Source organism: Phaethon lepturus, unplaced genomic scaffold, assembly GCF_000687285.1.
Source record: "Phaethon lepturus isolate BGI_N335 unplaced genomic scaffold, ASM68728v1 scaffold32833, whole genome shotgun sequence".
Lineage (NCBI taxonomy): Eukaryota > Metazoa > Chordata > Aves > Phaethontiformes > Phaethontidae > Phaethon > Phaethon lepturus.
In genome coordinates this window covers 1-16,267 of record NW_010530276.1, presented here as the reverse complement: position 1 = coordinate 16,267, position 16,267 = coordinate 1, and the positions used below count along the sequence as shown (strand labels likewise).

The 16,267-nt window shown below is 37.3% G+C and overlaps 1 protein-coding gene across 1 annotated transcript; it reads left to right on the top strand.

Moving 5' to 3' along the window:
* Positions 1–4,057: 4,057 nt before the first annotated feature.
* FBXO28 (F-box protein 28) lies at positions 4,058–11,238 on the top strand (the record flags this gene model as incomplete). Its single annotated transcript, XM_010284227.1, has 5 exons — positions 4,058–4,169; positions 4,411–4,520; positions 5,536–5,674; positions 8,189–8,384; positions 10,279–11,238. Coding segments are annotated over 5 exons (952 nt in total), but the record flags the coding sequence as incomplete, so codon positions are not given.
* Between the last annotated feature and the right edge of the window lie 5,029 nt (positions 11,239–16,267).

Here is a 16,267-nt window from a genome sequence, read left to right as displayed (position 1 = left end):
TTCCCTATTTTTGAGTCAGTAACAGGCAAGAAACTTAATCTCTATCAAATTCCTTACTGTTCCCTTAAGCACATCAGAAGGCAGTATGAGCATTCTTCTGAAAAGAAAGTACGGTTGTCTTTGTTAACCAGCACTAATGTAAAGAATCAAAGACTTTTTGGTTTGACCTAGTCAAAAGTGTAGCTTATAACCACATAAGCTTGATCAGCTGGGTCTTTTGGATGGCCATTCAGAACTAAGGGTGTTCATTTGACAACTCACTGAAGGTTATAAAGAGAGAGGAGGAGACTGGATGTTTTACATCACTCCAGCTGCTGTTGATGGAGAATTAAGGTAGCCTTTAAAAATAACAATGCCAAGGCATAAATTCATAATGAAATTTCATCACTTTCAAATCCTTCAAGGCTGCAAGTAACCTTGGGGGAGACACTTGTATATTCCTGCTCTAAGATTTGTCTTGCACAAACAGTAAATTCTTTTCTATGAGAACTGACTTGAGCCTTGAGCTGCTTATCAAAGATGAATGGGTGTATCTTATAATGAATAGTATTCTGCTAAAGATACATTGCAGGACCACATTAATTGAATGACAGGTATTAAATTGCTTAGGTGTCATGCATATTAAAGATGTGCCCAAAAGCAGCCTCATTAACCCCTTAGCATGTGGTATTCCATGGGATAAAGCATCTTGAGGAAGGCAGGAAGATATAATTCAGAACATCAATCAACCAAAAAAAGTTTGATCATACATGTGTAGACACAAAATGTGGATTCCCTAAACTGATGACTTTGATGCATTCTCTGGATCCTGGCATTGAAGGAAATGGATGTCCTAATCTTTTTTTGTCTTTCTGGCTCACTTTAGCTCACTGATTTAAAAAACACAAACAAAAAAACTCCAAACAAAACCAAAAAACAACCCACCAACCAACAACCCCAACTTTGATCTGAACTGGTGTTGGAGCTAGAGTGTGGATTAAGGAGTTGGCTGGGTGGGAGAACACAGAACATCAGCAAGTTTTCAGATTAAAATAGAGATAGGAACCTGTATTGTTTATATAGAGCATAATGAGGAGTGTAATCTAAGGCTTAAGATCCATAAACCTTTCTTCTGTCACCAAAGGATGAGGTAAAGAATGTTTCCTGCTTATGATGATTGCCATCGGGCAAGGCAAGACCATGGGCCCCTCATTGTACAAAGAAGTGCTTGCCTTCCTGAGCATAATGTTTTTTGCTATTCCTGGTGTTACTGCATTTAAAAGAATAAATGAAGCACCTACTGGTTAAGCAGTGAAGTAGACCTAAACTAATGGAGACTGAACAATAGGTATTCAGAATGCAATTTGAAATTATGCCTCGCTGCAAATCTTGAGTTCTCAAACTTTTGTTCAGGTAAAGTGAATGAAAGGAAAAGCAGAATCATTTTGCTTTCAGCCGTTTTGAGTATTTACTTCACCTACTTCTGCTGATATGTCATCATAAGAGAAATACAGAAGACCCAAAAGGTCATTATGTCTGAAGCTGTAGTGTTCTGGACAGGCTGCAGCTTAATATGCATGCTGATATATATAAGCTAGCATACCTCCCAGCTTTTGGAGGCTTCATGTACTGTGATTTTTTTAATGACTGTACAGAAGCTCTGGAATTTTTAGCTGAGTGGGATAATAAAATTCTTATATTCCAGTTTCTTTTCACTCACATGTCTGAGCTTGGAAATGTACTTCCATTCAGGCTATTACTACAGCAAGTGTGATTAAAAACAAACGAATCCATAATCTCCTCCCATGAACACTCTGAGGAGAAGTTTATCTTGGATTCTGACATGTCAGAAGTGTCTCAGATTCTCCAGCAAACTTGTGCTTGTTTTCTGCACAGCACAAATAAGGACTGATAGCCTTTGGACAGCATGGCTTTAATCTTCCCCCAATTTCAGAAAATCCGTTTTTACAGGCATTTCTATTTTAAAACTTCTTGCTGAAGTCATCAACATTTTGTCACATACTTTACCCTAGAAAGGCATTACGAAACATGGTGTCTGTCTAGCCTCTAAGAAAAATAACATTGAATCTAAATACTTTAGGATATTTTTGTCTCTGTTTTGATATTGGTTATCTGTTAGTGAAGCTTGGAAGAAATGAGGCATGCCTGGGGAAACGCAAGCTGGTAGTAGCCATCTAGTAGATTGTGTCAGTTTAGTTTGTTTACAAATGAAGTGGAAAATTAGCTCTTTCACAGAAGCTGTTGTCACATATAAGTCAGCATACTAAAAAGCAACCACCTTCTCATTCTGCTTTTCATGTGGACTTGGAATAACTTTCTAACACTGAAATTGGAACACAGTGTCTGGTGGGACTTGACATTTGGGGAGACGTGGGCTCTTTCAGCTTTATGCCTAAAATAAGAAAATATTCACAAAAGTTTGCAAATACAAATTTGAGCAGATTTAACTTTTTACTTATGGTCCGTTTAATAGCTGGTATCAAACTGTCTTGGGACTAGTATGAACACTTAGAAGTATAGTAATGCTACTTTGCATATGACTGCTGACCGTGCAGTCTAAAAGAGGTGTATTGTTCCTCTAACTTCAGGTGCTGTATGGTTTAAATGATGTCATCAGGAGCCAGCTGAGAATTATGAGGTGATTGGTAAAATAAGTTGCAGACAAACATTTTTCGTTTCTGGTGGTACCTGTTATCTGTTCAGCGTGTGGGTTCTAGACTGATTATCGGCACAAATAGAGGTGATGTCCAGAAATCAGAGCAAATAATTCTTCATGCTGCGTAGCGTACGCAAATGAGTGAGATTCAAAAAATCCAGTGTTTAAGAAACCTGGTGTTACCCATTGCGACCGACTCTCTTGGATGTGGGAGGCCTTCAGCACACTGAAAGGCCTTTTTGCCACCAGATGTCAGTGTACACGTGCTTAACCTCACTCTCTCTGTGCTTCCTCTGAATTGGTGGCTAACGATGTATCTAGGATCGTTTTTCTTTTGTGCTGAATAACTGCATAGCTGACAAAGCCCCTGTGCAGGTCCTAGTTCAGGGGTTTGGTAGCGTGAGAACTAAAAGTAAGGTGTTAAGTCTTGTACTCAAAAATGGTATCAGATCTAGGTGTCCCTAATGCAGCTGGTATCTTCGAAGAAATGTGACAGTTTCCTCCTTCCTGTAGTTGAAGGGCCAGCATTATTTTTTGTTTTACAGTAGAAATTATTTAGCTGATTCTGAGACTGTACCTTTGTAGTTAGCCTGTCTGTTCATTCTCTGATGAAGACAAAGAAGCACAGACAGATCAACAGTAATTACTGTTAATACAGATTTTTTTGAAAATGGTCAGTTCTTACTCGCAGAACTTAAACTAGCTGTGACCTAGAGGAAAACACAGAGAAAGTAGAACTTCTTTAAGTAGTGCCTTCCATATAAACAGAAAATCATTGCAGGCTTTTCTAGGAGAAGTGAGAATCCTCTTCCTGAAGGTATAAACTATGTAGACTTCAGAGTTATGAAATAAGTAGTGTATGGAGGGGAAGGAGTGTTCATTTAAAAAACAAACAAACAAAAACAACAAAACCTGAAAGTTAAATCTATTGGGAAGTGTGGTCACAGTGGGAGTTGTGCACTTCAGTAGAAAAAAATAATTTCAAAACAATTTCAAAGGACAGTTGGTTCATTAGGGTTTTGCATCTTCAGAACTGAATTGGAACTGCTTTAAAATTTTGTACAAGTTGGCTTTGTCTTGTAACTGGTTACTTTGTGAATGTTTAAATTAAGCAGCTTATTATATCTTCTGCAGCTATTAATGTCCTTTCTGCCTAAACCCGTGAAAAAAATGAGGCTATTGGTATCCAACATTGCAAATAAAGGAATCTGTTAAACATAAAAGACCTTTTTTATATGAAAAGGAATCTTGCGTCCCATGCACTGCATTGCATGAGTTTTTTAATTTAATTTTGTCCATCTTCAAAAACATAAGCCTTAAATGCTGAAGGAAAACCATTATGATTTCTTGTTTTTAGAAGGCATCATTTTGAGACTACAAAATACTAACTTGATCTACCAGAATCACTTTGGAGGCCAAGTTAAAAGCCAGGCACAGGCATTTGCAACTTCCATTAAAATCAGAGGAAATTGTATCTGCTTATACATGGGTGGAATTAAGCCTACTGTTTCTTGTTAGGCAGTATCAGGAGATTAATTTGTGAAATGTGTGGAACATAGCTGCTCCTTTTTGGAGTACCATGACCATTGTTAGAGACTGTGATGCCTTAATCTCAGCTGCAGTTTCTGCTTCTTGAAGTGGAGCAAAAACTGATAAGAGAATCTTTTACTACCTGGCAAATATCGTTAAGATGATAATAAAAGTGACTTGTGGCCTTAATTGAGCCTTAAGTTTTCCTTTTTACTTAAATACAGGTTTGTAAGCGAATGGACTTGGTTTGCCAGCGAATGTTAAATCAGGGATTTCTGAAAGTGGAAAGATACCACAACTTGTGTCAAAAGCAAGTTAAAGCTCAGCTTCCAAGGTATGTACCGGTTAAAACTGTAGCTAAACTTAAATGTGCTAGATTCTTTTAAGCAGAATATTGAAAAGGATTTTCTTGCTAGCTAATTCAACTTTTATGTCTTGAAAATCTGAATCACATTTGTTTTGATTTAATTTTTGTCCGAAAAGCACCTTGAACCTAAGATCTAATTACCAAATAATGGTGTGGATGAATGTAAATTGTTGTATACTAGGAACTGGAATATTGGAAAGTGTCTCTGGTATTTTAAACAGAGAAAAGAAGAGTGGGTCCTGTATTACTCAACTCTTCTGGCAAATCAAGGAAGGACTCCTAGGAATGAATAAATGCCATTTCTTTTCAAGACCGACTGCCTTCACTGATGATATATCTACGACTCTGCTTAAAAAAAAGCAAGGTTTTTCAGTGCCAAGGATTACACAGGGGAAAGGGAGGGGGGTTTGACATCTGAGCATTACTGGGAACTAGTTTCTCACTAAAGCAATGTCTTTTCTCCTCTTTCCAGTGAGTAAGTGCAGCTGCTGCTGTGTCCTATCAGATTTCCCAGTCAGAGTGAAGAAACTAAATGCTACTTACTGTAGAGATCCTTTGTCAAAAGAGTTTATATCTCAACCTAAACTTTGTAGCAAGCACTAATAATATATTAAATTTATGCCAATTGCATTGAAGTACTAACTGTAGGAATATAGGGGGATAAAAATATTCATGCTGACTCAGTGTCTACTGCTACTGCACTGAAAGCTTGTTTTTAAATAGTCCTAAATTACATATAGAGTTTGTGGATCACATCAGATGTATAATTACTTAGAGAACAAATTTTGTCTGAGAAAGTGTAGTATGCTATTACTAGCTGGTTCTCAATCTGTATCCTTTTTCTTCCATAAAGACAGAAATAATGTTAGTGGTTACATTTTCAAACCTCAGAGGGCTTTAAGGGTGAAATTAACTCCAGCGGTTGTTACAGTTTCATTTTGTTGACTCATTGCTAAATCAGTCACTATGGTCTGTCTTCTAGACGGGAGTCAGAAAGAAGAAACCATTCATTAGCTCGTCATGCAGACATCCTTGCTGCTGTAGAAACGAGACTCTCTCTATTAAATATGACTTTCATGAAGTATGTGGATTCCAATCTCTGTTGCTTCATACCTGGAAAGGTAAAATGTAGACTATATTATGTGATTGTATATCTGTGTTTAAAAAACATGATTGTGTAACTTAACCTGGGACAAATTTATATGATGTATCTAGATACTGAAACTGTTTCAGATACTTGCAAAGGCAGTCATGAGCCAATACCCTGCTATAACAGGCAGTCTGAAATGAGTGAATGAGACTGTCTAAATATTAATTGATTTCCATTTTCCCTTAGACTTTTTTTAATTCTGACACCAAACTTGTGGCATATTCAGCCTATACAACTTTTTACAAGAAACACATGATATGTAGGGTTTAATTCTGAATTTTAATGGTACAAAACAGCTGGAGGCCAGGTCATCAGAAGATGCAGTAATTTAGACTATGTATAACACTAAGCACTCAGTCAATCGGGAAAATTTTAGGCACCTTTCTTAAGGGTTTAAGTACTTCAGATTAATTGAATTAAAATATTTAGTGTGTGGAAACACTGTTCAGTATTACAGTGGATGGGGTATTTTCATACAGTAGATGGAATGGAATTAGTTTTAAATGTAGCTAATGTGTTAAATATTAATACTACTGAACAATTCTGGTGTTTCAGAATGCTACCCCAACATAAAATATAAATTATGCAAGCAAGATGTACATCAGAGATACTACTGTTTTATAAGCTGTGAAAACAGAATTACATAGGGGAATTGACAAAATTATGATCTGAGGAAGACTGGTACAGCTCAGGGTTGAAACAAGATCTGTGAACATTAGCTTAATGCTCTATTCATTGATCTTTCCATTTGAGGTTTGTATGTATTAGTATTAATTTTTCATGGGCAGATAACTGAATCGCACTGGGATAAATGGAAAAGTTAGCTGTTGGATTCAGGTGAAACATGGCAGGCATTTTTACATTCAGTACAGTAAGATAGGCTGTGAGCATGAGATGTGTTTTTATCTTGAAGTGGTAACTTGATTTCTATATAGTCTTGTTGACTTGATATTTAATTAATTTTAAGTCATTATAGTTTATTTCTGTTTATTTGGCCTTATATTTTTATATATACCATGTGTTTTTAAAAAATGTAATATAACATGAAGTCAAATAAGCTTAAGTCCTTGATACTCACATAGTAAATGGAACACTTAAATAATGCCATACTTTTTTGAAGTATAGATGGAAAGGCAATACTCAATCTAGTCCTGGGGTGTGCAGGAGTTGGGCAAATGAGCTTGGCAGCCATTTTCCTTGTGGGCACTGAGTCCTAAGGACCTTATTTGAATTCTGATGTAAAAGCTAAAAAGTTCTTAAAAATTATTTACTTAGTGGACAAGCTTGCTAGCACTGATGCGCTCTCAGCACAGTTACCAATTCACCAAAAAATCCTATTTTGGTCAAATTCAAGGCTTAGTGTTCACTTACAGTCTGTGGTTTCCCCCCGACCTGTCCTGCTCCCATCAGGAAATTTCATTTGAATGAAGCTGCCACAGAATTGTAAGGAAGTGAATTTGTGTTAGAATATGTGAATCCCAATTTAGGGTTCGGCATCCTGTGTAAGGGTTCCTGGTAATAGCAGAGCGGGGCTGCAAGATTTTATATTGAGGATGGCAGGAGAATGCTTTGAAGATGATGTTGCTAACAGGATACAAGGCGGATAAAATTAGAGCAGTTTTTGTAAGCTTGTTGCATGATGAAACACTTTAGTCTTGTCTAGGTTTTGCAACTTTTTTGGCAAAGCTTCCTTTATTAAAATACAAGATGCAACTGTGTTATCTTACCTATGGTTCTACCTCCTTATGATCTGTGTTCTTCAGGAGATTTATTCTTACCGTTCTTAATCCTGTGCAAAATACCAGTGTCAGTAGTTTCGGTAATAAGAGACCAGCACTCCCAATCTTGACCTGCCTCAGACTTATAATTCATAGATTAGTGAGACACCTTTCATTTCTCTGTATCTCTCCTAACCAAAGGGCTTGTTTGTCAAACCTGTTAAGAGGCTGCTTATGTTCTCTGCCGGTAGTGGATTGATGTTTTATAAATTATTATATTTTGGACTTAATCTGAATTTGCAGTATTTTGTGTGTTTGCAAGTGGGCTCAAGTAAATAGTTGCAGCTCTTCAGACTGATATAAGGATAATTCTTGCTGTTCCATTCATGTGTTTCGTATGCCTCGTAACTGGCTGGGGGAGTGTGGGTTTGGAGTATCTTGCTTCAGGTTCTCCAAAGAGACATAATTATCCTCTGCTGAGTATAGATTATATAACTTAAAGTTGAGTATGGATGTAATAAAATAAAATTTCACACAGTGAGCATCATTTCATGAGTCTGAAGAGAGTTGTTGTGATAGATCAAGTGAACAGCTTCTCTGATATATCTCAAACAGCACTTCATTTCAAAAAGCTGATCTAGAACTAGAGCACACAGTGGTATGCAATAGTTCTTTAGTAAAAGCCCCTGAGTATGCCAGCACTTCTAGAATGATCTGAAGTAATCTTGCCTTTATCAGAAAATCCTAATTCTTCTTAAATGTTTTAGGTAATAGATGAAATTTATCGTGTGCTAAGGTATGTAAACTCTACAAGAGCTCCTCAGAGAGCTCATGAAGTTCTTCAAGAACTAAGGGACATTTCCTCCATGGCTATGGAATATTTTGATGAGAAGATTGTTCCAATACTGAAAAGAAAGATGCCTGGGTCAGATGTATCGGGACGTCTGATAGGAACTGCCCCAGGTATTAATTCCAATGTATAGTTAAGTTTTATTTAGTTTTTATGTAAAAATCCACAGCACTGTATCTTTTTAAAGCTCCCTCCTTTAAATGTGAGCTTTATTACATAAATACTGATGATACTTGTTTCTTAAGAATGCTAACTGAAATTCATTTGCTTTGAAATTTAAGGAGCCTTTGTACTGCCGAAAGAACAGTCACTTGAATGTATGTTAGAATTATGCATAGTGTGTATTCATTAAACAAACGCTTTTGTGCCACCAATGAATGAGACTTTATCATAGCACTTGGTTGAAATTTGGCACATGAGATGACGACTTGATGCCTTTCATTTTTAGGACGATCAGCAAATGAATTAGCCTAAGCTGTTGTAGTGCACAGAGAGCTAGAACATACTTGTATGTGTTTTTTTACTTTCCTGGGGCACTAATGTACATACTAACAAGCAAAATACTTATAGGTAATAGTGAAAAGGCAATTAAAATAACAGTCTATTAAAAAGCAATTAAACTGGTCCTTCGTATAATCTGTCAGACTTTCCAGAACTTTTGTGAACCAAAGTCTAAGGTAGTTGCCTCATAATGGCCAAAAGCAAAAAGTTAGTAGAACTGTAGTGTTTCCCCTGTGCTGAACATCTTCACACTTCTTAAAGTGTGAAATTAACACTCTGAAAGGATAACTTGTAATTGATTTTTAGACATTTTTATTACCTTAAGCAAAAAAGATAGGCCTAACTGTACAAGCTGCTGCTTGTTTCTGGTATGTCCTGTCCATCCTTTTAGCCATAAGTGTGTAATACCACCTCTTAATTGTATCCTGTTAATTATACCTCAATTCCATTGAGTCTCTCAGATGAGGAATTGCCCAAAACCATAGTTGATGTCAACTGGCTTTTTGAGGCCAAGGCTTTATGTGGCATAAAAATACCGTTCTTGTGTTGAGGGAGGAGCATAACGTATCTAATGGCAACCCTCTTAGTGTCACATAACTGTAGCTATGCTGGCATCTTAAAAGAAAAACAAAAGAGGAGGAGGAGGACTGTTCTAGGCTGTTCCAGACTATTCTATCACTGTAGCACTTAAAAGTTGCATCTTACTTGCACAGAATGCTAGAAGAGTAAAATGATAGAACAAGTGATAGATATCTTTTATGATAGAACAAGTGATAGATATCTTTTATGATAGAACAAGTGATAGATATCTTTTATGATAGAACAAGTGATAGATATCTTTTATGATAGAACAAGTGAAAGAAATTATACAGTAGCTGTTAGTCTCCTTGATTTGCAGGATCTTTATTAGAATCAACAGTCCCAAGCTCAAATTCCAGTATGGTTTTAGTACTTAGGAAGAGTGATTCTAAAGAAGCATGGAAAATAAATTCCTTTCTTCTAAAATGTAAGTTAAACTGAAATATCTTGTTAAGCCCCAAACCACAAAATTTTAGAACTTTAGCTGTTTACAACTAAGACAGCAGAATTCTACTGCTCTATTGAAATATATTTATTTAACTATTCTGTAATAAGTAATTTATACACATATTGTGGGTTTTTGACTTAACATCTGTGACACTAAGACTAGATGACAACATAATGTCTCTATTTAATTTCTGATACAGCAAAAGGAGGGGGGCTGATATAAAGAAAATGAATTATGAGCTGTTTTTCCAGACTGGTGAAAATCTAGGTGTTTTAAATTAAACTAGTTGTGCTCTGAGATACCATATGCTCTTGTTAAACACTTGAACACGTAAACAGATTTACAACCGTTTACATTAACTTGCAATCAACATTCAGATTCCTGTTTGGGGAGTAGGGATAAGGAAAATACAGAAACTGGGACACAATTTCTACCTTTGTCTTAAAGTTTTAGAGGATTAATCACAGTTTTCTCTGAAGTTCCAGGGCCTTCTGCAGCACTGACAACAATGCAGCTGTTCTCCAAGCAGAACCCTTCAAGACAGGAAGTCACCAAACTCCAGCAGCAAGTGAAAGCAAATGGCACAGGCTTGACAGCGCTAAAGCGGGAAATCTCTGAGCTTCGCATCAAAGTGCAAGAGCAACAGAAACAACTCCAAGATCAAGATCAGAAACTGCTAGAGCAAACCCAAATCATAGGTGAACAGAATGCCCGATTGGCTGAGCTTGAACGCAAGCTGCGAGAGGTGATGGAGAGTACAGTAGGAAATTCTTCAGGTTCTGGCTCAAATGAACAATCTCCTAGAAAACGGAGGAAGGCGGTTGAATCCACAGACTGTCCTAGGAAATCTAAACGCCTTCGGAACAGAAAATAACTTGGGAGTAAACGACACCTTCAGGAGGATACACTGCTTTAGTAGCCCAAGCAGGTCTGCTTGTTCGGATACTGTGACTAGCTTCATGGTGTCACTTAGGCTGCTGGCTCTTCAAAACACCACTTAGACTTGAACAGTAATTTTCTTTCATTGAGACTTTTCCTCTGCTTTCTGTATGAGTGGGCCTAATGCACAGAATCTTTAAGATTTGCAATAGATACATACTAACCAGACCTGCTCTGTTATGTTTTGAAGGGTTAATCTCTTTTTTTTCTGTGCAGATGTGTTTAAAGTAAACTTATTTGTGTTTATGCATATGTTCACATAAAATCTTAAATAAATTCAGTCTTAACTGACTAAAAAGTTAAGCGTAATAACAGATGTCCTGTTCACTTGAAGGAAAGATCACTTATAAAATCTTGTTTTAGAGAACTTGACCTTTTTTGTTACAAGTGACCTTGTCTGGAATGTCTGAAAAGTAGTTAATACTTTTTGGAGATCTCTGTAACGAGTAAAACTGACTTCTTAAGCTACAGTATTGGCTATATATTTTTGTAAACTTACAAGGAAGGGCCTTCTATCCAGTCTTCACATGCACACACCCTGGTTCTAGGTCTTGGGAGCCATATTCTATGTTTGCATGGATAGATGCATGTGCAGCTTAGCCTGCTAAAAAGCACCTGCCTGAAATTGTTCTTAACTCTGGGAGAGGGTACAGAGACCTAAAGAGCAATTTCTTTGTTCCTTGGCCATAACTTAGCATCTGCTTTCAGCACAACTGCTTGCTTCCAGTGAGGTGGTCTTATGAAGTTAGTTGCAGGAGAGTTTGAACCCAGGCTATCTATCACTTTCACGGCCTGTAAATTGCAGGTATTGTTAGCCAAAGCTGGAGAATTGAGAAGCTGCCTATGCATCACTTGATTCATAGGCCAACATCTAATAAGTATCAGATAAATTGTCCCTACAATAACCAAGCTCAGGGGGACACCATTTGAATGAAATGCGCTATTATGGAAAAACTTAAACTATTTTGTGTGTATGTGTTGGGGGGTGGGTGGGATGGATGGAGATTTCTCTGTAACACTGATGACAATATTCTAAGCTTTCCTCTTCCTAAAAGGTAAATCACTTCAGACAAAGCTTTAATTTCTTTTGCACTTCTGTTTTGAGCTTGTAACTGGAAAAGCATGTCTTGCACTGTTCGGTCTCTCTGGTCACTTTAACAACCTCAGAGTTGTGTACAGTGATTATTTTTTTTTCTCCCCCATCTGTATATTTTTGGAACCTTATACAAATATCATTGTCCTTGTTTTTTTTTTAATGTACTAAACTATGTAGCTTTATCATTTGACTTCTGTTTTCTTTTTTAATCAGCTGCTGCTTTGGATTTAGGTGGTACTGAATTCAACTTCGTATGGCACTGAAGATGCATTTGTAGCTGTTCAAAATCTTGATATTATTACCATGAGTTAAAGTGCAAGTTACTCTTACATTTTGTATGTTTGTCAGCATAATGTAGTGGTTGTATTTAAATCACCAAACAAATCAGAAATTGTCTGGTCAAATGTTATATAATCATGGGAAAACTGACATTTTTCCTGAAACTTCAGCTACAAGTGTTACTTCTAAAACATATTAGCTCATATCAGAAGTAACATTGCAAATGCCTAATTTTTGGCAGACATTTCATTTTCAAATAAACTTGTTGGGTAGTTTGAGCCTTTTTAAAAAAGGCATGTTTCTTAAGAAAAGCATGAAGGAAGAGATAAAAGGTTATCTGGGGGAAGGTTAAACTGTTAAAAGGAGCATTTGCTATTACTGGTCTTCCATGGCTCAGAATTTTTTTGCTGTTAAAGAACTCTCTAAGATATCTGCTGTTCAGTTTAAAACTACTGGCATGTGCTTTCTTCTTTAAAACAATAATTTTGAATCAAAGGGTCAGCATGATAGCTATGATTACTGTGTATCATTTGATACAAATTCATTTAGTGGTCATTCATGGTGACAAATTCATGTGATGGTCTAATATCAGGTATTTGTGGTTAAATACTTCTAAACAAGTATAAACCTATGACTTGAATTTACTGAAAAGGTTTATGCAAACATCTCCTAGTATCTTTCACTTCAGTTTCTTTATTCATTTCCAGAAGATGCAAGCCATTTCCTCCTGCCTTTCACAATATACAAATAGTTTCAGGTTATTTGAGAGTACTATTTATTTATGTGTCTGTGAACATCTAGCTGTGTGTAAACTGAGCTGGAAAGATCAACAGCCGCCTATTGTTACATGAAACATTCTCTGCGAACGGTGCCAACTTGGAATCTTCAACTCAAGGAAGTATCATGTGCTGCAAGTTTGCAGGTGCATCCTGATTCCCTGCGTCCCACCAAATATAGTAAAATTGAATGAGGCCCACAAAACTTAAGGGGTGGAGGGGATGGTTACAAGCAAGCTCTGAGAAATGCCACAGCAAAGGTACACCACTATTTCATTGTCACTTACCGGGGGGGATGGAGACATCAGTATCAGATGGCTCTCAGACTGAAATACACACTACTGGTATAGATAGAATGTAGAAAACAGAATGAAGTTAATAGTTTAGAGAAAATAGCTGGAACATTAATTTCTAACACTGTATTGTCCCTTACTAAATAAAAAAGGATGCATTTTGCAATATATGAACAAGTTGATAAATAGCCTGAAGTAAAACTAACTTTTTACTATAAATTTCTATGCAAGTTTCCATGAGTTGGTGTATCATCCTTGAAAAGTACAGTGTTAGTAGTGATTAGTGATTGTATAGGCTGTTCAAGGGAGAACCTCAAACTAATGAAATTAAGATGTTGTTTACAAAATTACATGAAAAATTGTTTTATTTTCAGCCAGTGTTCAGTTTTAGTGCTTGTAACAAGGGCTGAAACTGAACAGGTCAGGGTTGAAAGAGAAAGCAGTATTAAGTGTCTTTTCTAGTTAGCTTCTTAAAATAGCTTAAAACTACTAGCTTTGCTTCTTTTTGAGCTGGCTTTCTAAAATCAGCAGCTTGCTTTGTAAACTGCTTTTTGTGTCAGGGTTGGGGATTTGTTACAAATTTTTGTATCAAGTAAATGTGGTGAAAATGGTATCACAATATACTGCAATGGTGCTTTTTTGAGGGAAAACTTGTTTGCAGGCAGGTCTTGCTGTCCGAATTGCACAACTTGTGTCTAAATGTAGTATGCAAGCACCTTCTAAACAAGGGCTAATGGATGTAATAGGTGGAAGCCCTGAAGAAAGATAAGACTACCTGCTTAACAAGATACATTTCTCAGATTAAAGAACAGATGGAAACAAATGTTACCTTCTTCAATCCCTCACACTCTCAGCATAGCACATTAATCACAATAGTTCATTAATGTTATGAGGATACCTTCATGTAATTTCTTAACATGAAAGGTAAGACTGTATTGAACAGAAACTTAGTTGCTCTTACTGAGATCATCTAACGGTTAATTGTAGGAAGCACTAAGATTGCCTAAGAAATTTTCAACATCAAGAGCCTCTTGAAAATGGGATGATACAGGATGTAGTTAAATGTGTCTTCCTACAGGAGAAGGCTACCTGATTTCTTGGTGTTCCTGGTGGTTTTAAGACGGTAACTGGCAAATTACAGTGACAGATTGTTATTTCATTCATAAATAAATGCCGTTTGGAGTATTATATAGCAACGTGTCTGCTAGTTGTGAACTGTTCTGATAGTCTCCACTTCCATTCCTGTGGTACTTTGCACCGTACCTGGACCAGCTCAGTTGTCTGTGTGCTCTCTGCTCTTGCAGTTTGTGCTTGCTGGATCTCACCTTCCTGGCTGGATGGGGATGCGCTGCCAGCTTCAGTTTACTGAACTGAACGCTCTAGGATTTTTGTTCTAGCTTTGTGCCAGCTGAAGATGTGCTCGGTGCTGGATCTCTTTGTCTTCAGAAGGGAAAACGTCAGATAAAAAAAACTGTTAGCTTGCTGAAGACCTAATAAGTCTGGATTTGTTATATGGACTGCTTAAACCAGAAAGAGTTAGTGGTTAAATAGGAAAACCACTTTGCACTCCAGGACACTTGGGCAATTACATTTTCCAAAACTTTCCTATTTAATACTTTTCTTAGTTGTTTAAGCCTTATTTGGCTGCTATGGAATGTTTTAGTTTATAAATCTGGGATCTTCTATTTAATTGCCCTGCTGAAACTTTTGGCCATTTACAAACCTATATACATTTGCAGTGCTGTAAACCTGCCTCTGCATACTGAAATCTTCCTTATCAGCAGACACGTTCGTTCTTTAGGCAGGACCCTTCCCATGGATGAGAAGGTCTTTAGCGCAACGATGGATAGCAGTGGTAATATTTGAACTACAACAAGAAGGGAACATTTTCAGAAACGTTACGTACAGTGTTTAGAGTGCAGCTGAGTGAAACACTTGTGATCCTGGCAATTCTGCAGTCAGCTTCTGCACTGGTAACTCAAAAGCACTTCCTGGTTTATTGTGAAGCGGTCACTGAGCAAAAAATAAAATTGAACATCCCTTGCAAGGACAAAATGCCTTGCTGAAATCTAAACATTCGTTTTACCCCTTACGCTGCACCAGTCCTCACAAAGTCTACAAAATTCAGATCGTGTGACAGGAGGGAAAAGCTGTGAATCAACTTTTCCACCTCTCCTCTACTTGCTCCCTTTTTCACTTCTAATATGCACAGATTGAAAATGCACATGAACAAAAATACTCACCAAGCTGTTATGTTTTATAGATCCTGTGCTTTGTCCATTGCTTTAGACTGTAAACATTTTCAATTCGGGACTGTATTTCCCCTACATTTGCAGTTGCACATGAGGCTTTTAGCAGCTAGTAATTAGCCTTTTTTATTCATTATTACTTATAAATTTTAAGGGATGCACCATTAACCTTGAGATATTCATATCACATAAACAGATAAGGTATAATTTACTTTGTGATAGCTTTGTCTGTAATTTTTTTCACTATTATTGATTTAGATTATTTTAATCTGAGTGGATATATGGACAACTGAAATTCCAAGCAAGTAGTCATTCAACTTCTATATAAAGTGATCGTTGTAACTGAACTGCCCACAGTCAATATTATATGACAAATAGATGCAGGGACAGATTAAATGGAGTTTAGTTCTTCCAGAGGAGTTTGTCAAAGAAGTTATTAAAATATCTTGCCACAAAAAGTAACGAAAACTGAGGCTGTGGCACAGGCGTTTTGAGTTGTAGTTTCCTTACAACCACACACCTCTTACATTTGGAAAAGAAATTGTTTTTTAAGGAGCCACTGTAAGATGCTGCTCCTGTTTCCAGTCTCCAGGAAGCGAGTTGGGTGAGACTGCCCGGCCCGCCCGGCCGTCTGCGGTGGCTTCTGGGCAGGTTGTCCCAAAACCTTGAGAGGGGCAGAAATCTCAGACAGGTACAGCCGTACAAACGTCGTTAGAGGCGGCAGGAAGGACGGCAGGGGAGGCGAGGTGGGTGAACACGAAGCGGGTGAGGCTTCACCTGTCCAGCTTCTTGCAGGACAGGTCGTCCTCGCTACCACGGTAAATGATGAAGGAGCC